The 24502-nt window shown below is 42.7% G+C and overlaps 1 protein-coding gene across 2 annotated transcripts in view; it reads left to right on the top strand.

Moving 5' to 3' along the window:
- Positions 1-1799: 1799 nt before the first annotated feature.
- Positions 1800-24502, top strand: part of LOC145346844 (gamma-soluble NSF attachment protein-like) — a 53111-nt gene continuing 30408 nt past the window's right edge. Inside the window, exons 1-6 of one of the 2 annotated variants that reach the window (XM_080194670.1) lie at positions 1800-1907; positions 2009-2102; positions 8326-8393; positions 11662-11746; positions 13402-13419; positions 17522-17552. In XM_080194670.1, coding sequence (XP_080050796.1) covers positions 2050-2102; positions 8326-8393; positions 11662-11746; positions 13402-13419; positions 17522-17552 — 255 coding nt within the window. In that variant the 5' untranslated portion in view covers positions 1800-1907; positions 2009-2049. Of the gene's footprint in view, positions 2103-8325; positions 8394-11661; positions 11747-13401; positions 13420-17521; positions 17553-24502 lie in introns of both variants that reach the window. The other variant, XM_080194668.1, reaches the window with a different exon arrangement.

Consider the following 24502-nt stretch of genomic DNA (forward strand, 5'->3'; position numbering starts at 1 on the left):
ACTGCCCTCATCAACACATTTTGTCACCTCCTCAAAAAATTCAAACAAATTTGTTAGACATGATCTCCCCTGTCAAAGCCATGCTGACTATCCTCGATTAATTCCTGCTCTACAGATGGATATTAATTCTATCCCTCAGAATTTTTTCCAAAAATTTTCCTATCCCTGATGTTTGATCCAGTGGCTTGTAATTACATGTTTTTTTCCCTACTTGCTTTTTTGAATAATGGTATCATACCAATCATCCTCCAGTCCTCTGGCACATCTCCTGTGGTCAAAGGATTTGAAAATTAGCATCATAGCCCCTACAATCTCCTCCCTTGCCTCACACAGAAGCCGAGGGTACATCTCATCTGGACCCGGTGATTTATCCACCCTTAAGCCCACTAAAACTGCTAACACCTCTTTCTTCTCAATGCTGATCTGGTGGGTTAAAAGAGTGTGTGGGGGAGAGATATTGTGGAGGGAGAGAAAGCATGGAATGAAAAAGTGTAAGGGGGAGAAGAGTATGAGTGGAGAGAGAATGTGAAGTAAGGCAAGAGAGTGAAAGGGACGAGAGTATGAGGGAATGGAATGTGTGAAGGAAAGAAATTGGAGGAGAGAACTTTGGGGGAAGAGATTGTGTGTATGGGGGTGGGCAGCTTGTGTGTGTGTCAAGAGTATGCTGGGACAGAACGTGTCCATACACCTGGCTCACTTCCAGTATCAGCATTCTCACTCACCCTCGCCCTTATACACTGTTGTGCAACAATAGCAGAAAATGATGGAAAATCCCAGTTGGTCTGACAGCATCTGGGGAAACATTAATCTCTACAGTACAGAAGGAGGCCATTTGGCCTATTGAGCCTTCACCAACAGGAATCCCACCCAGGCCCTATCCCCGTAACCTCATATACCCTGCTAATCCCCCTGAAAAATTATGGGACAATTTTGTATGACCAATCCACCTGACCCACATATCCTTGGATACACAGGTTAGATGGATTAGCTATGCTAAATTGTCCCTTTAGTGTCCCATGATGTCCAGGTTAGATGGGTACAGTAAAAAGTCTCACAAGACCAGGTTAAAGTCCAACAGGTTTATCTGATAACACAAGCTTTCGGAGCACTGCTCCTTCATCAGGTGAGTGGAGAGTTAGATGGATTAGCCATGGTAAACGTACATGGTTACGCAGAAAGGGCAGGAGTGAAGGCCTGGATAAGATACTCTAGCAAGAAGTCTCCCAACATCAGGTTAAATCCCAACAGGTTTATTTGGTAGCACAAGCCACAAACACTGCCTCTTCACCAGGCTCCTCTAACTGAGCTTGAAGAGGACACCCTCCTCAAGCTTAGTTCTAACTGGCCTGGCTGGAGACAATACACATCTCTTTAATCTGTGTTTAACCCTCTATCACACACATCGTTTATACCTTTAAGACTTGATTACCTGTGAAGCCTCGCATTCCAACCATTATCTTGTAAAGTGAGTTTGTGTCTAAACATATCCTGTTTGTGAACACAATCTCACCTCACATAATGAATCGGCAGTGCTCCAAAAGCTTGTGTTTTGAGCTACCAAATAAACCTGTTGGATTTTAACCTAGTGTTGTGAGATTTCTTACTGAGCTTATTCCAGTCCAATGCTGGCATCGCCACATCATAAGATTTCTGCATTGTAGGAATTCTGCGACGACACAGCCCTGGGCAGGTGCGGCTGTCACACATGCGCGGAGGGAAAAAAAATTGCGGGAGGACGCGCCTGCGCATCTGGAAGGAAAGCAGTCGGACGGACGCGCATGCGCATGGGAAGGGGGACCCCGGGAGGGCACGTCTGCGCACTGCAGCCACACGGCCTGTCATCTTGTTGCGTGTTGAGGTCGTCCAAGTGGGAGGAGGGGCGGAGAGTGGGAGTCCTGCTCAAGCTAGTAATTTCGTTTTACTCCTCATTTATCGAGGGAGATAGAAAATTCTGTCCTCAAGCAGATAAGTTGTTTTGTGTCTGATTTCACCCCTGGCTTATTTTCAGACGCAGGAGAAAAGTGCGAGATTTAGTGACGGGTGAGGCAAATGGCTCAGAAAATCAATGAGGCCTTGGAACACATAGCGACGGCGGAAAAATGGTAAAGAAGCGAGCTGCCGCGGTGAATTATAATTTTGTTTTGCTCCCTCTCGCAGTATTCGGTGAGGTGGCCCCTTGTCCTTTTGAGTTCCGTCTCTTTAACCGAAGCGGCTCGCGGCCGCCGGGCTGACCTTCCAGGGGGTGTAGGAGCGCGGTGTACTCTGGGTGTTGTAGTCCTGTACGCATTGGCTGCTGCCAGCCTGAGCTGTTGACGCACTACAACCCCCGGCAGGCATTGCGCGTTGGCATGTTTCCTGATTCCGTAAGATCACTGCAATAAAAACAGTAGTTCAGTGACAGAATCTTCTCTAGGGTGTTTTATAGAACTGGCGCAGTTGTATTGCAAATATATCCTTGAATGCTTTTAACTGTTTTTTGGCATCACGATATCCGATCTAAGTGATAAATAAGAATTTGCTAGCATCTGTTCTTAAAATCATTTTTCATCATTTCAGATAAGGCCTTTGCAGCATACCTTTGGTGTATCTGCTGTTTATAAGTATAAAATGTTGTACGCAGAGCTGAGGAACTTCACTTGGATAGATGGGGAAACTGGGGCTGTTCCTCTTGGAGAAAAGCTGAAGAAGCTTTTCTCCAAGAGGAATAGAATCATGAGGGGTCTAGGTAGACGCTGACAGGACGTTTCCCCTCGTGAGAGAATTTAGAACTTGCGGGAGGGGGGGGGACAAATTTAAAGGTGCTGGATTTAAGATGACGATGAGGAGGAATTTCTTCCCTCAGAATGGTTAGTCAGTGGAATTTTCTTACCCAGAGAGCAATGGAGAATCATGGAATTGTTATGGTGCAGAAGGAGGCTATCGTGTCTGCTTTGCCTCAAATTATGATTTGGTGCAGTTCCCCTGCCATTTCCCCATACCTCACACTTTCTTATCAATAATCATCTAATGCCCTCTTTAATGTCTCGATTGAACCTGCCTCCACCACACTTCCAGGCAGTGCATTCCAGACCTGAACCACTCGTTATGTGAAAAATGTTTTCTCACATCACATTGGCTTCTTATGAAATCAATTTAAATCTGTGCCCTCTCATTCTTGATTCTTTTGCAAGCTGGAACAGTTTCTCACTGTCTATCCTCCTCCTGTGATTTTGAACACAGGAGAACAGCCCACAGGCCCAACTTCTCCAATCTGTCTTCTGAACTGAAGTTTCTCATCTGTGGGACCCTTCTTGTAAACCTCTTCTGCACTCCATTGCATTTACATTCTTTATGTAGTGTGGTGCAGAATAGAACACAATGCTGCAGCTGAGATCTAAATAATGTCTTGCATTAGTTCAGCATAACCTCCTTGCTCATATACTCTCTGCCCCTATCAATAAAGATGTGGATATGCTGGCGTTGGACTGGGGTAAACACAGTAAAAAGTCTGACAAGACCAGGTTTCAGTCCAACCGATTTATTTGATAGTAAATTCACTAGCTTTCGGGCTAGCCCCTTCGTCAGGTGAATGGAGAGTTATCATGAAAGAAATGGCAGAGGTGATAGTGGATGCCTTGGTGGTTATTTTCCAGACGTCGCTGGATTCCGGGAAGTGCCGGATGATTGGAAAACGGCTAATGTTACGCCGTTGTTTAAGAAGGGTGCCAGGCAAAAGGCGGGGAATTATAGGCCGGTTAGTTTAACGTCTGTGGTAGGTAAAATGTTAGAATCTGTCATTAAGGAGGAAATTGCGAGGCATCTTGAAGGGAATTGCTTGATAGAGCAGATGCAGCACGGTTTCATTAAAGGGAAGTCGTGTCTGACAAATTTACTGGAGTTCTATGAGGATGTGTCTAGGGCGGTGGATAGAGGAGAGCCGGTGGATGTGGTCTTTCTAGATTTTCAGAAGGCGTTTGACAAAGTACCTCACAAGAGGTTATTGCAGAAGGTCGAGGGACATGGAGTTGGGGGTAGGGTGTTAGCGTGGATAGAGGATTGGTTGTCAAATAGGAGGCAGAGAGTGGGGGTCAACGGGTGCTATTCGGATTGGCAGATGGTGACTAGTGGAGTGCCCCAGGGGTCGGTGCTGGGGCCTCAGCTTTTTACCATTTATATAGATGATCTGGAGGAGGGAACCGAGTGTAGAGTGTCGAAATTTGCTGATGACACCAAGATTGGGGGAACGGCAAATTGTGCGGAGGGTGTGGAGAGTCTGCAGAAGGTTCCAGATAGGCTGGGCGAATGGGCCAGGAAATGGCAAATGGAATTTAATGTTGGCAAGTGTGAGGTGGTCCACTTTGGTAGGAAGAATGGTAGGAAGGACTATTACTTATGGGGCGAAAAACTGCAGCAGGCGACGGCGGAGAGGGACCTCGGGGTCCTTGTGCATGAGTCGCAAAAACCCAGCTTGCAGGTGGTCAGGAAGGCGAATGGGATGCTGGCCTTCATAGCGAGGGGGATTGAATATAAAAGTAGGGAGGTCTTGCTGCAGCTGTATAGGGCATTGGTGAGGCCGCAGCTGGAGTACTGTGTGCAATTTTGGGCGCCGCACCTGCGCAAAGATATTTTGGCCTTGGAGGGAGTGCAGAGGAGGTTTACTAGGCTGATACCGGAGTTGAGGGGGTTGAGCTATGAGGAGAGGCTGAATAAACTGGGCTTGTACTCGTTAGAGTTTAGAAGAATGAGGGGAGATCTCATTGAGACGTATAAGATGATGAATGGGATGGATAGGATAGAGGTGGAGAGACTCTTCCCGCTCAAAAAAGACAGTAGGACTAGGGGGCACAGCCTCAAGATAAAAGGGGGGCGGTTTAGAACGGAGTTGAGGAGGAACTTCTTCACTCAAAGGGTGGTGAATCTCTGGAATTCTCTGCCCGTTGAAGTGGTGGAGGCTGCCTTGCTAAATATTTTTAAGACGCGGGTTGATGGGTTTTTGATAAGAGAGGGGATTAAGGGTTATGGGGAGAAAGTGGGAAAGTAGAACTGAGCAGCAACAGATCAGCCATGATCTTATTGAATGGCGGGGCAAGCTCGAAGGGCTAGATGGCCTACTTCTGCTCCTATTTCTTATGTTCTTATGAACGGAGAGTCCGATCAATAAAGTCCAGGATACTACGTGCTTTGATTTGCTTTCCATCTGTCGTGCCACCTTCAATGATCCATGTACTATACACCAGTGTTAGAATGTAACCAGTGATAACATTGTATCTGTTTATGTGACCAATGGTGACAAACTGTGCTGTACTTTGTGCTGTGGTGTTCTGTGTTCTATGTAAAAGACAAAATTGTACCTGCCTTTGCTGCCCTTCTGGACCTTTTTGTATCTCTCCCCTTAAACCTATGCCCTCTAGTTTTAGATTCGGCTACCTTTGAGAAAAGATGTTGACAATCTAGCTGATTTATGCCCGTCATTATTTTGTAGACCGCTACAAGATTACCCCTCAGTCTTCTACGCTTCAGAGAAAAAAGTCCCAGCCTGTCGTTATAACTCAAACCATCAACTCCCGGTAGCATCCTAGTAAATCTTTTCTACACTCTTTCTAGTTTAATAATATTATTTCTATAATGGGGTGACCTGAACTGTACACAGTATTCCAAGTGTGACCTTACCAATGTCTTGTACAACTTCAACAAGATGTCCCAAACCCTGTTTTCAATGTTCTGAGCAATGAAACCAAGCATGCTGAATACTTTCTTAAGCACTCCATCCAGCTGTGACTTCACTTTCTAGGGACTATGAACATGTAGCCCTAGATCTCTTTGCTCTGTAACTCTCCCCAACGCCCTGTCATTAACTGAGTAAGTCCTGCCCTGGTTCAGTCTACCAAAATGCATCACCTCGCATTTATCTAAATTAAACTCCATCTGCCACTCAACCCACTGGCCCAATTGATCAAGATCTCATTGCAATCTGAGATAACCTTCTTCACTGTCCACTATTGCCACCAATCTTGGTGTCACCTGCAAACTTACTAACCGTGCTTCCTGTATTCTCATCACTAATGTAAATGACACATAACAGTGACCCAGCACGGATCCCTGGTCACGGGCCTCCAGTTTGAAAAACAACCCTCTACAACCATCCTCTGGCTTCTGTCATCAACCCAATTTGTTATCCATTTAGTGACCTCACACTGGATCCTGTGAGATTTAATCATCCTGGAACCCTGTTCTGCAGGTATCAGGACTGGGACCTCTGTTGTTTATAATATATATAAATGATTTGGAAGAAAACGTAGCTGGTCTGATTAGCAAGTTTACAGATGATACTAAGATTGTTTAAATTGCTGATAGTGATGAAGATTGTCAGAAAATATAGCAGGATGGAGATAGGATGGAAAATTGGACAGAGAAATGGCAGATGGAATTTAATCCAGACAAATCTAATAGAGGTGTATGGGAGATGTAATAGAGGTGTATAAGATTATGAAGGGTATCGATAAACAGTGGTAAGCTTTTTCCTAGATTGGAAACAAATATTACAATGGGCCAGGGGCTTAGGGTGAGGTGGGGGGGGGGGCGGGGGGGAGGTATAATTCGGATGTTAGAGGGAGGTTTTTCACACAGAGGGTTGTGGAGGTATGGAATGCACTGCCAAGTAAGGTGGTGGAGGCAGGAATGCTGGAGTTGCTTAAGGGATACTTAGGCACATAAGCGGAATAGAGATGGAGGGATATAGGGGACTGTTTTAAATAAGGATCAAGAGCCTTGGGACGTCCCTGGGAATCAACTGATTCCTATGGACCTTCCAACACATTTTCTGGCTCACTTGTTTTACTTTTGAGCTTTTGGGGATTCCCTTGAATGTTGACATAAGATGTGCATGTTATTGATGTTTTTCTCTTTTAATCCACAGGTGCTTCGGTCCGCCTTGTTGACCAACAAGGGGCATACACGTGGTGGGTCGTGCGAGGGCTGCTCTTGGATGTTTTGAGAGTAGCCTAGTGCTTCACGTCGTTAATGTATGCTTAAACTGGACCATTTGGTGGGCAACACGACAGCTCAGTGACTATCACTGTTTGCTGTGCAGATACATGGATTTGGGCCAGTGTCTATGGGAGTTTGCGCGTTCTCCACGTGCTTGCGTGGGTTTTCTCCGGGTGCTCCGGTTTCAGCCCACACCCCAAAGATGTGCTATTAGGCTGATTGGTGTAACAAATTGTCCCTAAATTAGTCTCCCCTCAATCTGGTTTCCAATGTGGAGTGCCATAAGCGCAGACAAGGGTCATGGGTGGAAGAGGGGACTTACAATGTTGAAATGGCGGCGTGGGCTTGTTGGGCCAAAGGGCCTGTTTCCTGTGCTGTGTTGTTCTTTGTTTGTTCTAAATGTGAGGTGATGCACTTTGGTAGATCCAATTCAGGAGGGAGCTATAAAATAAATAGCGGAACCATCAGGAACATAGACACAGTGATATCTGGGAGTACAGGGGTCAACAGATCCTTACAAGTGGCAACACAGGTGGAAAAGGTGGTGAAGAAAACATTATGCTTGCCTTCGTCGGCCAAGGCATTGAGTATACAAGTTGACAAATTATGTTACAGTTATATAAAACGTTGGTTAGGCCACATTTGGAATACTTTCACCGATTCTGTTCACCTTCATATTGCTGCACGTGAAGGACATGGTGGCTTTGGAGGGAGTACAGAAAAAGTTTATCACGACATTGCCTGGTATGGAGGATATTAGCTAGGAGGAGCAAATGAATAGGCTGGGATTGTTCTCCCTGGAAAGATGGAGTCTGAGGGATGACCAGATAGAAGTTTATAAATTTCTGAGGGGCATAGATAAGGTGAACAGTTAGAAGTTTTTTCCCAGGGCAGAAATGACAATTACAAGAGGGCAATGACAATTACAAGTTCAAGCTAAGGGGGGAAGTTTCACACAGGTTGGTGGGGGCCTGGAATGCACTGCCACGTCAGGTGGTTGAGGCTGTCACATTACCGAATTTAAGACTTATCTGGATAGACACATGAACAGGTGGGGAATAGAGGAAAACAGGTGGTTGATCTAGGTAGGACAGTGTGATCAGTGCAGGCTTGTTGCAAAGGGCTTGTTCATGTGCCGAATTGCTCTTTGTTCTCCCGAAGTCCACTTCTCTTGTCTGCAAAGTTTGAAATTGTGCACTGTATACCCAAGTCCAGATCATTAATATCTCTAAAAGAATCAGTAAATGCATTTTGTTTTTAATCTAATGTAAACCTGTCTACATATCTGTGAAAATATGTTAATGCAGTTTTAAATTACATGGAATAAGATTAATGTGATTGATCCTCTCTCATTTTCAGTCTGAAAACAGGCTTTCTAAAGTGGAAACCTGATTATGATAGTGCAGCATCTGAATACGCAAAGGCAGGTAAGAAACAGAAAATCTTAACATCTGAAGATTTTGTTTCATTCACACATTCAAATTGATCTCGTCCTAAGGTGTATTGGTTTTCTCTGTAGAGTGTTACTTATACTGAGCAATAAAAGCTGCACCTTATAATTCATAGCAGTAAGTATAAGTACGTTTATAAGGCTGTCTTGAATTTCTAGCATTTATAACTTAAAGAATCAAAAGAAAGACAATAATTGAAAATATCTCTGTTAATCCACAATTAAAAATTTGATGAAATAAACAAATAGTTTGTACCCTCTCATTTCAGTTTGTTTAATTTTTGAGCTTCACTGCATGGGTCAGCATCTGTTGCCATCCATATTTGCTCTTGAGAAGGTGGCAGAAGACGTTGGTTTGGAAAGCACTGTTAATAAAACATTGGCGAGTAGCTATAATGCAACTTGTAGGTAGAAACAGAAAATAGGAGCAGAAGTAGGCTGTTCGGCCCTTCAAACCTGCTCCACCATTGATTATGAACATAAGAACATAAGAAATAGGAGCAGGAGTAGGCCATCCAGCCCTTCGAGCCTGCCCTGCCACTCAACGAGATCATGGCTGATCTGAAATGGCTCAGTTCCACTTTCCCGCCTTCTCCCCATAACCCTTAATCCCCTTGCCTATCAAAAACCCATCTACCCGCATCTTAAATATATTTAGCGAGGCAGCCTCCACCACTTCAATGGGCAGAGAATTCCAGAGATTCACTACCCTTTGAGTGAAGAAGTTCCTCCTCAACTCTGTTCCAAACTGTCCCCCCCCCCCCCCCCCCCCGATCTTGAGGCTGTGCCCTCTAGTCCTACTGTCCTTTCTGAGCGGGAAGAGCCTCTCCACCTCTACCCTATCCATCCCATTCATCATCTTGTACGTCTCAATGAGATCTCCCCTCATTCCTTCTAAACTGTAACGAGTACAAGCCTAGTTTATTCACCCTCTCCTCATAGCTCAACCCCTTCAACTCCGGTATCAGCCTAGTGAACCTCCTCTGCACTCCCTCCAAGGCCAAAATATCCTTGCGTAAGTGCGGCGACCAAAACTGCACACAGTACTCCAGCTGCGGCCTCACCAGTGCCCTGTACAGTTGCAGCAAGACCTCCCTACTTTTATATTCAATCCCCCTCGCTATGAAGGCCAGCATCCCATTCGCCTTCCTTACCATCTGCTGATGGCTGATCATGGCAGATCACCCAATTTGGAACCTTTTCCCGCTTCCTTCTCATATCTTTTGATCCCTTTAGCCTCAAAAGCTATAACAAACTAGATGATACACGCAGCTGTGTGCCAATGGCAAGCAGGTATATGTAAATATTTAGGATAGGTGGGGCTGCTTTGTCCATGATAGTCACAAATTTCTTGGTGGTTTTTGAAGCCATATTCATCCAGGCAAGTAGAAAGAATTCCGTCATAATTCTGACTTTTGGCTTGAAAGGTGGACAACATTTGGGAAGTCAGAAAGTGAGTTAGTTGCCAGAGAACTATCTGCCACTGACATTCTGGCGTGCTATTGCAGCTTTGGTATTTGAATGGCTGGTCCAGTTAAGCTGTTGGTCAATGGTAACTTCCATCCCCAACCCTGGGATATTGATGGTGCGGGATTTTCTGATTGTAATGTAATTGAAAGGCTGGGAGATATGGCTAGTTTATTTGAAAATTTAAAGTGGTGCATTTTTATATACTTCAGATAGCACAGAATCAGCACAGAATCTTGCAGATTCCCCAGCAGAATTCAGGGGCTTTTTTAAACTCAGCAAAGGGCCTGATCCCAGAAAACTGGCTGGTGTCAAGGTTATCAGTTGTGCCAGTTCTGAAAATTCACATTTTCAGTTTAAGTTCTTGCTGTATTAAAGATCCCTCAGGATTCTACAGTAGTGGAATATCCAGGTTTCTGTCTTACTGAGGTGCAAGTTCTGAGGGACAACATAAATTCTCACTTAGAAAGTCTTGGATGAATCAACATCAGCACGAATTTCTTAAAGGAAGTTTTTAAGACGGTAACAATGAGGGTGATGAGGGTAGGGTTTGATACAGTCAACATGGGTTTTAGCAAGGCTTTGATAAGGTCCCAAACAGCAGATTTGTCAGAAAAGTAAGAACCTATGGGATCCAAGAGTAAGCTACAAGTTGGATATAAAATTGGCGTAGTGGCAGGAAGCGAAGTACTATGGTCAACGAGTGTTTTTTGTTATGGGAAAACTCTATTGAGGTTTTATAGGACTCAGTTCCAGCTTCCTTATTTTTCGTGGCATATATCAATGATATACATTTAAAAGGAGATGCATGATTAAAACATTTGCCAATAATATAAAAATTAGCTATGTGGTCAATAGGAAGGATGCTGTAATCTGCAGGAAGCTATCAGGTGGGAAGAAAAATGACAAATAGAATTCAGTGCTGAGAAATGTGAAGTTAATACATTTGAGAAGGGAAAGCAAGGAAATGCACAGTAAATGATAGGATGCTGTGAAGTGTGGGGGAGCATAGATTCTTGAAAGTAGCAGGACAGGAAATCAAATGGTTAAGGAGGCAGATAAGATTCCTTTTTATTATTGGTCAAGGCATAGACATATCAGAACAGGGAGATTATGTTAGAATCGTATCAAACAATAGCTAGGCCACAGCTAGATTTCTGTGTGCAGTTCTGCTCACTGTGCTACTCTTCAGAGGATGCAGAGGAGACTTATGAGGATATTGTCAGGAATGGAGAATTTTAATTATGAGGAAAATTCAGATAGGCTTGGGTTTTTTTTTGGAACCCGCCAGCTGAGGCGAGGTTTAATTGAAGTACATGAAGTGATGATGTGCCTAGATAGGTCCATCCTATCCACTCTATCTCCCTTAGCAAAGACTTTAGTAACCAGGGGCTTAGGTTTAAATAATTGCTGCTAGCATTAGGAAGGAATTGAGAACTGTTTTTCACTCAAGTTGATGGGAATCTGAAAGAATAGTGGCGATAGAAGCCCTCATGGCACTTAAGAAAAAACTTGTAGATGCACATGAAGTGCTTGCAGGGACCCTGAGTTGGAGAATGGCTCTTTTGGCTGGCAGAGGCATGATGGGCCAAGAGACCTTCAACCATGCTGTACATGTTTTGTATTTCCATGTTAGGTAGAGTCAATGATTAAATGAAAATTGCTATTACATGGTGTTTTGTTTGTTCACACCTATCATCCACTAGGAATTAAAATAATGATTTTTTTATTATATCACATAAAATATTTTAATTCATCCCTTATCTGTTTCATTATAGCTGTTGCATTCAAAAATGCAAAACAGTTTGACCAAGCAAAGGATGCCTATCTAAGAGAAGCTGAATCACATCAGAACAATAGAGCGTATCCTTTTATTATATTGAAAATAGCCAACTGCTAGAAGTTCTTTTCTTGGTTTGTATGGTATTTTCAAAAAAATACTGATCAGTGTTTCTAGTTTTCAAGGAAGTAAGGTACATCAGAGGATGCTTTAAGTCATTCATTTCTATACACAACTCCTAAATAATAATTACAATGAGGGGGAATTACAGTGGGGCATCTACTGCTTGACCATTGTTTACAGAGGTTGAAGGATAGATGCTGATGGGTTTTTTTTTCTGGCTGCAGAGCCTAGAGCTACTGGTCACATTCTTAGGACAAGGCATTGAACTGAGGAGAAATATATTCATCTGAGTATTGGGAATTCTTGGAATTCTACCCCAACAATTCAGTCTTGAATAGATCATCAGATTTGTGGACACAAAGGAAATAAAGGGATGGGGAAAGAAGTGGAATTGAGGTTCAAAATGTGTTTCACTGAATGGGGAGCAACCTTCAGGGACTATAGCATATTCCTGCTTCTATTTGTCATGTTCTTTAGCAAATTCTGGGAAAATGATGCAAATGCTGCTTTCATTGAATGCTGATATTTCACTGAAGTTACAATGGGTGACTGGGTAAGTACCAGGAAAATTCATGCCCAGCATCCTTTCCCGTTGCTTGTTGCTCATCGCTCAGCTGCATTTAAAAAGCTTGCAGATTTGATTTTAAGTTGGTCATCCTTGCAGCTTCCTGTTCCAAGAAACATTTCAACATTACTGCTGGCCTTTGGAGCCAGTAGGCAGAGGCACTGGCTTTCTGAACGTCTATTGAAATTGTCCAACTTGGTTCAATGGTAGCACTTTCGCCTGTGAATCAGAGGATTATGGTTTCAAACCCAATCCAGAGACTTTAATATACAATCTTCACTGCATTATTAGTGATTGTTGCATTTTTTTTTGGATTGGTACCATTTGCTGTCTTTGGAAAATAAGAATATCCATGGAACTAATCAATGTCGAATAGGGGAGATCTCTCTCATAAGCTGGCCATCACTTGTATCTCAACTAGCATCTCCAAATAAAGTGTAGGGTATAGTGTTAGCTAAATCTATAAGCATGCATGTCTTGGAACTAAATTAGCACTGAGCTCTTGAGATACCTTAGAATTGATTTCAACTCAAAGCTCATACTTTATCATTGCAATATGTTGTATTTCAGAATAAGTCTGAACAACGTGACTAAATAAATGGAGTGCATTTTCACAGGGCTATCCTGAAAGTTAGCAGCAAACGATAGAAACATGGCAGATACCATGGAATTTCACTCCTATTGTTTTCAGAGCAACTTCCTAAGCACTTTCATCCACTATCAAGTCAGAGTATAGGAATTGCTTGCTTTTGAGAATTGAGATGTGGAGTTGGCATGAATTGAAATAAACGGGCAAAACGCCTAAAATTTTGACTTGTAGACTGGAACTTAAAGAAACAGCTAAAGTCAGCCAGTAAAATATTTTTTTTAAAACTTGGTGAACCCCAGAAGGAACTAATGACTTCTCATTGGCATATTTTAAACAGTGATAAGATCCAGCTGAGATATTAGTCTGCCTGATTGATCAAACTGACAGTTGAATTAGCAGTTGTAATATGTCTTTGCTGCTAATACTTCTGTTTGTCTTCCTTAACAGTCCGTCCACTCTAGTTTCTTCCATGCTGCTAAGTAAGTACTGTAAATTCCTACTGTTCTTATTTTCATTGCAACACAAAATTAAATGAAACCTGTTGTAAATAGTGAATTTGGAGGCTGAACTAGTACCCGTCTAATGGGTTGCAGCCATCAGGGACAAAATATGTTCTTTGTCTATCTGATCAATTCAAATTTCAGAATCTCTGGAATTTGGTAATGATGTCAAAGGCATCGAAAGATGCATAAAAGATCAGGGTGGAAGTGTCAAAATTCCGAAGTGAGATTTTTAAAATTTTAATTAATATTTCTAAACAAAAGTGGAATGCTTAATTAAATGCTGCATCAATCTCCAATAATGTCAGGAGTCTGTGTCTGTCAAGGAGATTCAGACTTGATTTTTTTCATGTTTTGTTGGGATTATTATTGGAGGTTTTTACAAGATGGGCATTTTACTGCATGCTGGACCAATTCAAATTTACAAAGAGGATTGCATGGAGCTTCAAATTTCACATGGCATCTAGCTCATGCACTTGCAGAGAATCCCTACAGTGCAGAAGAGACCATTCGGCCCATCAAGCCTGCACCAACAACAATCCCACCCAAGCCCTATCCCCATGTATTTACCCTGCTAATCTCCCTGACACTGCAGTATAATTAGGACCCTAGCCAAAAACTCCAGTGTTTTATAAAGATAGATTAGATCCTAAGTTTTACATTTGATTTTTGACATGTGTGAGCATAAGATGAGTCACCCGAGGTATGATTCAAGTGACCCACGGGAAAACTTTCATCAAACTAAGTTTATTTAAGAACACAGTTAACACATAATAAAAAAAATTTGCATAACTTTTAGAAATTACAAGCATTAAACACAATGGAATATAAACAACAGTTAGATATTTATGTTGTTCCAAGTCAAACCCATCCCACAGACATACATCCCTCTTCAGACTTGATACAGAAACAAGAATGCTCATGTGATGCTGGGTTTTTAGCTTCTTTACATCTGCTCTGAATTGGTCCTTTGAATGTTGGATTAAATCTGAGGCTTCCCGGTCTTGGAACTTCCAGCAAGCCTCTGGAAGGAGAGAGAGAGACAGAGACACTGCATTCTTCCACCAACTTCTAACAGCAACAGAAAAAATGAAACTAAATCTGGACTTTTCTCTGGAGCATAGCTATCCCTAACCACATGACATGAACTGTCAATCAATCTCAAATCAAGCTTCACCAGACATTCCTAAAGAACATTAAACCACAGAACACCTCATTAGTCCAGATTAAAATCAGCATGATGTCTATTATATTGCTTCAGTAACAATTAGAGGACACCAGTTACAGAAATGATGGCACCAAAAAAATGCTCGGATCTGCTTGAAAAACCTGCAGAGAAACATGATTAAAATACATTTCTTGAAGGCACAGTATCATCACATGATTGATTTGATCAGCCAGTCATTGGCACATACAGTTTATGTATCTACCATCACACTGGTACTGAAATTCATTTATCAGATCTCTCAGTTGCGTGGGGAAGAAGAGCATCCATTTGAACAGACACCAATATCCTGTTAGTGAAAAGTACCACAACATTGTAGTGGTTTGAAACTGCTTGCTTAACCTGTTCAGCCTTTTGACATTCTTTGCCTTTACAGGAATTGTAGGATGTGTTGTGTCAATCACTCTAGAATTATGATCTTTCTATTTGCTTTGGGCAGCACAGGGGTAATACTGCTACATCACAGCACCAGGGTTCAATTCCGGCCTTGGGTGTCTGTGCGGAGTTTTCATGTACTCCATGTGTTTGTGTGTGTTTCCTCTGGGTGCTCTAGTTTTCTGCCACACTCCAAAGATTTGCAGGTTGGGTGGATTGGCCACGCTAAATTGTTCTTTACTGTGTAGGTTAGGGCTTGCCTCTGTTATTTACGGTGCCTGAGGGTCCGTCTCTTGTATTTTTTTGTCTATTTTGTGTCATCTGATGAAACTAAGTGGCTTGCTAGATCATTTTAGAGGGTGGTTAAGACTCAATCACATTATTCCGGATTTGGAGTCACATGTAGACTAGACTAAGCAATGACGACATATTAATGAACCAAGTGGGATTTTACAATAACTTACTATCTTCAGATTATTATTAATGAGACTATCAGCTGATTCCAGATTTATTCATTAATTGAACAAAAAATCCTCTAGTTGGCATGAGATTTGAAATCATGTCAAGGAACATTAATTTGGACTCTACGTTACTAGTCTACTAACATTACCATTACTCTACCGCCCATCTTAGAATAATAGAATGCCTACAATGCAGAAAGAGGACTTTCAGCCTATCCAGTCTGCACTGACTCACCGAAGAGCATGCCACCCAGGTCCCATCCCCGTAAGTTCACATACTTACCCTGCTAATTCCCCCTCACCTACACAGTAAGGTCAACTTAGCATGGCCAATCCACCCTACCTGCAAATCTGCCCCCTGGTGCCATGTCCACCTTGTCAAGACTGTTCAGAATCGTCTATACTTCAATCAAGTCACCCCTCAGTCTTCTAAGCTGCAGTTGAAGCCAATCCTGAACAATGTTTGTTCATAAGACAACCTGTTGCTTCCAGGTATCAATTTCTGAATCGCCTCCAACTACTCTGTCATTACCGTAATAGACGATGCTATGAAGTGTCATTTACTGAGCAACAAACTGCTCAGTAATGCGCTGTTTGGATCCCACCAACGCTAGTCAGCTTTAGAATTCATTAGCGCCTTGGCCTAAACATGGACAGAACAACTGAATTCCAGATGTGAGGAGAGTGCGAAAGCTCATGATATTAAGGCAGCATTTGATTGGGCATGACATTAATGAGTCCTAGCAAAATTGAAATCAATGGGAGAAAAGTTAGGGCCAGCTGTTTTCAGTTGTTTCTCTATATCATAAAATCCCTACAGTGCAGAAGGAGGCCATCCGGTCCATCGAGTCTGCACCGACCATGATCCCACCCAGGCCCTATTCCCGTAACCACTCATATATATGCTGCTAATCACCCTGACACTAGGGTTAATTTAATGTACCCAATTTTAGACTATAGGAGGAAATTTATGCACCCACAGGGAGACAGAGGGAGAATGTAGAAACTCCACACAGACTGACCCGAGGCTGGAATTGAACTAGGGTCCCTGGCGCTGTGAGGTGTGGCAGTGTGCCACTGTGCTGCCTCGTGGTAAGGTCAGAAGTGGAGATGTTTGAAAATTATTACCTGATGTTCAGTACCATTCACCACTCCTTAGATTCTGGAGCAGTGTCTTCCCACATGAAGCAACATCATTCAAGCCTGTATTAATAAGTAGCTGGTCAAATTCATGTACCACAGGTGCAATACAATGACCATTTCGAACAAGATGAATCCATTGATTCCTTTTGGCATCCAATGGCATTACCATTATTGAATCCACCACCATCACTATACCATTGATCAGAAGTTAAACTGGACCAGTCATATAAATACTGTGACAACAAAAGTCAGAAAATTCTGTGCCAATAATACTTTTGACTTCCTAAAGTCAGTTCACCATAAAGCGCAAGTCAGGAGTGTGATGGAGTACTCTCCACTTACTTGGATGATTGCAGCTCCAATAACACTCAAGAAGCTTGACACCATTGAAGCCAAAGTAATTTGCTTGATTGACACTTCATTTACCACCTTAAACATTCATTCCCTTCACCACTAGTACACAATGGTAAGAGTGCTTATCATCCACAAGATGCACTGCAGCAATTTGTCAATGCTCCTTTGTGTGTGTGTGTGTGTGTGTGTGTGTGTGTGTGTGTGTGTGTGTGTGTGTGTGTGTATATAAAGAGTACCTCCATCACCTGTTCGAGGGCAGTTAGGGATGGGTAATAAATGCTGGCTTTTGCAGCGACACGACCTAAACAAATTTTAAAGACTCAGAAATCTGCTTTGGAAAATTTTTCCACTTTTGCCTTTGAGTATTGATATTTTTAGTCAGGTACAACATGTTTGGACTATACCATCCTGTACTCTGCCTAGGACTACATCAGCCCTCTGTTATGTTAAATAAATAACAGCCCGTTTTATAGACTTATGAATACAATGCATTTCCATACTGTGATTTCTTTGTTCTCCACAGAGCATATGAACAGGCTGGAATGATGTTGAAGGTTGGTTCCTTGGCTTTTTTATTCATTTCTAAAATCTGAATAACTTTTTAAAATTATTTTTGATCACATGAAGATAATGTGTAAAATTTTCTTTTCAGTAAAAATACTCCTTTGTCTTTGGTTAACTTGCTAACACTATGGCAGAAATGTCCAGCTTTGAAGTGTGAGATTTCAAAGAATGCAATTTTGTTAATGTGTATTTATGGAAGAAAATTCCTATTTGTCCAAGTTATTATTGAGATTATTCTTGCTTTCTTAAGGGCTGAAAAAGGGCCACAATGGTTGGCAACTACACCATGACTGTTTTCTAAAGCCCTAACGGCTCAAACCATGAATCTGGCAGCTAACTGCCTGCCGCTGAGCCTTTCGTGCTTTAAGGGCAAAGCACTTGACCTCAAGTTGCTGGCCAATCAGACACCCTTTTCTGGGTGGCTTCCTCGTGGCTTATGGTGCTTCCAGCCGCAGCAGCATGAGGACATTAAGTGGCCATTAATTGTCCATTTGCGGGGCTCACTTGGCCTCAGGGTAGGAATGCTATCATCATCTTCCTTGCTCCTGTCTTAATCAGGGTGGAGGGAGAGTTGGGAAGGTGATAGGCATTTTACCTTTCCTCTGGTAAAGTTTACATACCTACCCACTCCTCCCTTAAGCATGTTTCCTCCCTAAGTTTCGGATAACTCATTGATATTTTTATTCTTAATGCACAATCTTAGTAAAAGTGATATTACATTTCAGGCTTATTAAAATTTACCCTTTGGTTGACTACTGAAAAGATTTACATATATATTTAATTAAAATTGGGGTGTTATTGTGATTATATGTCCACAGATATAATCTGTGGATTATATTTGACCGGACAGATCAAATAATTTGAAAGCACAGCTTTGGCATCACTCAGCCCTTAAGGGAAGCAGCCAGGCACACATTTCATCTTAAGTATTGTTGCTCATTCATTTATTCATCAACCATTTTTTAACATTTGTATTTCCATTTGGCATTTCAGCTCTGAAGAGCAGGAAGTAATATAATTGTCTCTTTAAGATCAGTAGCTCCTTTAGTTATATTAAATGTGAGGTGCTACCTTTCATGTGAGAATCTAGAAGTAGGGGTGACAATTCAAAAATAAAGGCTCTCCCTTTTACATAGAAGTATGCATAGAAAATAAAAGCAGGGAATAGACCATTCAGCTCTTTGAGCCTGCTCAGCCATTCATTATGATCATGGCTGATCATTAAATTCAACATGCTGATCCTGCCGCCACCCCCAGCCAATATCCCTTGATCCCTTTACCCCCAAGAGCTCTATCTAATTCCTTCTTGAAATCACTCTAGGTTTTGGCCTCCATTGCTTTTTGTGATGGTGAATTCCACAGATTCACCATTCTCTGGGTGAAGAAATTTGTCTTCACCTTATCCTTAAACTAAAACCTAGTTCTGGACTCCCCCACGAAAGGGAACATTCTTTCTGAATCCACCCTGTCTAATTCTGTTAGAATTTTATACGTTTCTATGAGATTCCCTCTTTAAATTCCAATATTTCCAATTCAGTCTCTCCTCATATGACAATCCTGCCATTCCAGGAATCAGCCTGGTAAAACCATGCTGTACTCTATAAGAACATAAGAACATAAGAACATAAGAAATAGGAGCAGGAGTAGGCCATCTGGCCCTTCGAGCCTGCCCCGCCATTCAATAAGATCATGGCTGATCTGTCGTGGCTCAGTTCCACTTTCCCGCCCTCTCCCCATAACCCTTAATCCCCTCTCTTATCAAAAACCCATCAACCCGCTTCTTAAAAATATTTAGCGAGGCAGCCTCCACCACTTCAACGGGCAGAGAATTCCAGAGATTCACCACCCTTTGAGTGAAGAAGTTCCTCCTCAACTCCGTTCTGAACCGCCCCCCCTTTATCTTGAGGCTGTGCCCCCTAGTCCTACTGTCTATAGCAAGAACATATTTCATATAATTACAGCAGAACTGCATACAATACTTCACGTGTGGCCTCACCAATGCTCTATATAATTGCAGTAAAACATCCCTATTCCTATACTCAAATCCTCTTACTATGAAGACTGACATACCATTTGCTACCTTTACTGTCTGCTGTATCTGCATGCTTGCTTTCAGCGACTGATGCATGAGGCCACTAAGGTCTCGCTAAGTATCCACCTCTCTCAATTTACACCCATTCAAATAATAATCCTTTCCAAAACTTTGCCCATAACAGAAATAAGGCTCACTGGCCTATAATTACCAGGGTTGTCTCCACTCCCCTTCTTGAACGAGGGGACAACATTTGCTATCCTAATAGTGTTTTCTGGCACTATCCCTGTAGTCATGATGTGGATATGCCGGCGTTGGACTGGGGTAAACACCGTAAAAAGTCTGACAACACCAGGTTTTAGTCCAACCAATTTATTTGATAGTAAATTCACTAGCTTTCAAGGGGATTCCCTCTTCAGGTGAATGGAGAGTTCTGGCCTCAGACAGAGTGTATAAAGCACAGACAGTTTACAGATTACTGATTAGAATGCGAATCTTTAGGACTTGAACAGCAGGTTAGGTGTAAAGATTCACATCCTAATCAGTAATCTGTAAACTGTCTGTGCTTTATATGCTCTGTCTGAGGCCAGAACTCTCCATTCACCTGAAGAAGAGGGAATCCCCTCGAAAGCTAGTGAATTTACTATCAAATAAATCGGTTGGACTAAAACCTGGTGTTGTCAGACTTTCTACTATTCCTGTAGACAATGATGACCAAAGATCAGAGTGAAAGACTCTGCAATCTCCTCCCCAGCCTCCCAGAGAATCCTAGGATAAATCCCATCTGGCCCAAGGGACTTATCCATTTTCATACTTCTCAGAATTGCTAACACCTCCTCCTTATGAACCTCAATCCCGTCTCATCTAATAGCCTATCTCAGTATTCTCCACAACAACCTTCCTATTTTTGCTACCAAAATGGATAATCTCACATTTATCCACATTATACTACATACGCTCACTCATTCCGCCTGTCCAAATCACACTGAAGCATCTCTGCATTCTCCTTACAGCTCAGCATCCCATTCAACGTTATATCATCTGCAAATCTAGAAAATATACATTTAGTTCCCTAATCCAAATCATTAATATATAATGTGCACAATTGGGGTCCTAGCACCAATTTTCCATGAGAAGTTGAACCTCTTGTGAAGAGGAAGAAGAAGACTTATGTCAAGATGAAGGTTCAGTTAGGGCGTTTGAGAGTTACAAGTTAGCCAGGAAGGACCTAAAGAGCGAGCTAAGAAGAGCCAGGAGGGGACATGAGAAGTCTTTGTCAGGTAGGATCAAGGAAAACCCTAAAGCTTTCTATAAGTATGTCAGGAATAAAATAATGACTAGGGTAAGATTAGAGCCAGTCAAGGACAGTCATGGGAAGTTGTGCTTGGAGTCCGAAGAGATAAGCGAGGCGCTAAATGAATATTTTTTGTCAGTATTCACGCAGGAAAATGACCATGTTGTCGAGGAGAAAACTGAGATATTGGCAATTAGACGAGGTTCATAAGGAGGAAGTGATAGCAATTCTGGAAAGTATGAAAATAGATAAGTCCCTTGGGCCAGATGGGATTTATCCTAGGATTCTCTGGTAGGGCTAGGGAGGAGATTGCAGAGCCTTTCACTCTGATCTTTGGTCATTATTGTCCACAGGAATAGTGCCTGAAGACACTATTAGGATAGCAAATGTTGCCCCCTTGTTCAAGAAGGCTTAGCTGTCACTAGGGGGTATAACTATAAGGTTCATGGTGGGAGATATAGGAAGGATGTCTGAGGTAGATTCTTCACTCAGAGAGTGGATGGGGTGTGGAATACACTGCCTGCTGTGATAGTTACACAGTTAGGGCCAGTTACAGACAGTAGAGGGAAGTTGTGTGTGGAACCGGAAGAGATTGGAGAGGCATTGAACCAGTATTTCTCTTCGGTGTTCACGCAGGGGGACATGAATGTAGCTGAGGAGGACACTGGGGTGCAGGGGTGTAAAATAGACAGAATTGCAGTTGATACCGGGGATGTGCTGGATATTCTAGAGGGCTTGAAAATAGATAAGTCCCCTGGTCCGGACGGGATTTACCCTAGGATTCTCTGGGAGGCTAGAGAGGTGATTGCAGAGCCTCTGGCTCTGATCTTCAGGTCATCGTTGGTTTCTGGTATAGTACCGGAAGATTGGAGGACAGCGAATGTTGTCCCATTGTTTAAGAAGGGGAACAGAGACTTTCCCCGGGAATTATAGACCGGTGAGTCTTACTTCTGTTGTGGGCAAGGTTTTAGAAAGAATTATTAGGGATAGGATTTATAGTTATTTGGAGAGTAATGAATTGATTAGAGACAGTCAGCATGGTTTTGTAGCAGGTAGGTCGTGCCTTACTAACCTTATTGAGTTCTTTGAGAAAGTGACCAAAGGGGTGGATAGGGGTAAGGCAGTTGACGTGGTATATATGGATTTTAGTAAGGCGTTTGATAAGGTTCACCATGGTAGGCTTCTGCAGAAAATGCAGATGTATGGGATTGGGGGTAATCTAGGTACTTGGATCAGGAATTGGCTAGCAGATAGGAGACAGAGGGTGGTGGTTGATGGTAAATATTCGTCATGGAGTTCGGTTATGAGTGGCGTGCCTCAGGGATCTGTTTTGGGGCCACTGCTGTTTGTAATTTTTATTAATGATCTGGATGAGGGTATAGTTGGGTGGATTAGTAAGTTTGCTGATGACACCAAAGTCGGAGGTGTGGTAGATTGTGAGGAAGGGTGTCATAGTTTGCAGGGTGACTTAGACAGGTTGCAGAGCTCGGCCGCAAGGTGGCGGATGGAGTTTAATGCGGAGAAGTGTGAGGTAATTCATTTTGGTAGGAGTAACAGATGTGTTGAGTATAGGGCTAATGGGAGGACTTTGAATAGTGTGGAGGAGCAGAGGGATCTAGGTGTATGTGTACATAGATCCCTGAAAGTTGGGAATCAAGTAGATAAGGTTGTTAAGAAGGCATACGGTGTCTTGGCGTTTATTGGTAGGAGGATTGAATTTAGGAGTCGCAGCGTCATGTTGCAACTGTACACAACTCTGGTGCGGCCGCACTTGGAGTATTGTGTGCAGTTCTGGTCCCCACATTACAGGAAGGACGTGGAGGCTTTGGAGAGGGTGCAGAGGAGGTTTACCAGGATGTTGCCTGGTATGGAGGGGAGGTCCTATGAGGAGAGACTGAGGGATTTGGGGTTGTTTTCGCTGGAAAGAAGGAGGCTAAGAGGGGATCTTATTGAAACGTATAAGATGATTAGAGGTTTAGATAGGGTGGATAGTGATAGCCTTTTTCCTCGGATGGAGAAAGCTAGCACGAGGGGGCATGGCTTTAAATTAAGGGGGGGGTAGTTATAGGATGGATGTCAGGGGTTGGTTCTTTACCCAGAGGGTGGTGAGGGACTGGAATGCCCTGCCTGCTGCAGTTGTAAATGCGCCTAGTTTGGGGGCGTTTAAGAGATCAGTGGATAGGTTTATGGACGAAAAGGGATTGGTTTAGATTAGTGGGTCAGTGTTTTGTTTTAAAAAACTGGTCGGCGCAACATCGTGGGCCGAAGGGCCTGTTCTGCGCTGTTATGTTCTATAGTGGAGTTGGACACTTTAGGAAATTTCAGGTGGTTATTGGATAGGTACATGGAGCACACCAGAATTATAGGGAGTGGGATAGCTTGATCTCGGGTTTGGACATAGCTCGGCACAACATTGAGGGCCTATACTGTGCTGTACTGTTCTATGTTCAAAGGGGAGTAGAGACAACCCTAGTAATTATAGACCAGTGAGCCTTACTTCTGTTGTGGGCAAAGTTTTGGAAAGGATTATAAGAGATAGTCAACACGGTTTTGTGAAAAGCAGGTCATGCCTCACAAACCTTATTGAGTTCTTTGGGAAGGTGATCAAAGAAGTGGATGAGGGTAAAGCAGTTGATGTGGTGTATATCAATTTCAGTAAGGCGTTTGGTAAGGTTCCCCACGGTAAGCAATTGCAGAATATATGGAGATGTGGGATTGAGGGTGATTTAGGGGTTTGGATCAGAAATTGGCTAGCTGTAAGAAGACAGACGGTGGTGGTTGATGGGAAATGTTAATCCTGGATTCAGTTGCTAATAGTGTACTGCAAGGATCTGTTTTGGAGCCAGTGCTGTTTGTCAGTCTTATAAATGAACTGGATGAGAGCGTAGAAGGATTGGTTAGTAAATTTGTGGATAACACTAAAGTCAGCGGAGTTGTGGACAGTGCAAAAGGATGTTGCAGGTTACAGAAGGAAATAGATAAGCTGCAGAGCTGGGCTGAAGGTGGCAAACAGAGTTTAATGCGGAAAAGAATGAAGTGATTCATTTTGGAAGAAGTAACAGGAATACAGAGTACTGGGCTAATGGTAAGTTACTTGGTAGTGTGGATGAGCAGAGAGATCTTGGTGTCCGTGTGCACAGATACCTGAAAGTTGATAGGGTTGTTAAGAAGGCATACGATGTGTTAGCTTTTATTGGTAGAGGGATTGAGTTTCGGAGCCATGAGGTCATGTTGCAGCTACACAAAACTCTGATGTGACTGCACTTGGAGTATTGAGTACAGTTCTGGCTGCCGCATTTTGGGAAGGTTGTGGAAGCTTTGGAAAGGATGCAGAGGAGATTTACCAGGATGTTGCCTGGTATGGTGGGAAGGTCTTATGAGGAGAGGCTGAGAGACTTGAGGCTGTTTTCATTAGAGAGAAGAAGGTTAAAAGGTCACTTAATAGATGTATATGAGATGATCAGAGGATTAGATAGGGTGGACATTGAGAGCCTTTTTCCTTGGATAGTAATGGGTAGTACGAGGGGACATAGCTTTAAATGGAGGGGTGATAGATATGTGACAGATGTCAGAGGTAGGTTCTTTACTGAAGGAGTAGTAAGGGCACGGAATGG

Source organism: Carcharhinus amblyrhynchos, chromosome 8 (assembly GCF_965287045.1).
Source record: "Carcharhinus amblyrhynchos chromosome 8, sCarAmb.v2.hapA, whole genome shotgun sequence".
Taxonomy (NCBI): domain Eukaryota; kingdom Metazoa; phylum Chordata; class Chondrichthyes; order Carcharhiniformes; family Carcharhinidae; genus Carcharhinus; species Carcharhinus amblyrhynchos.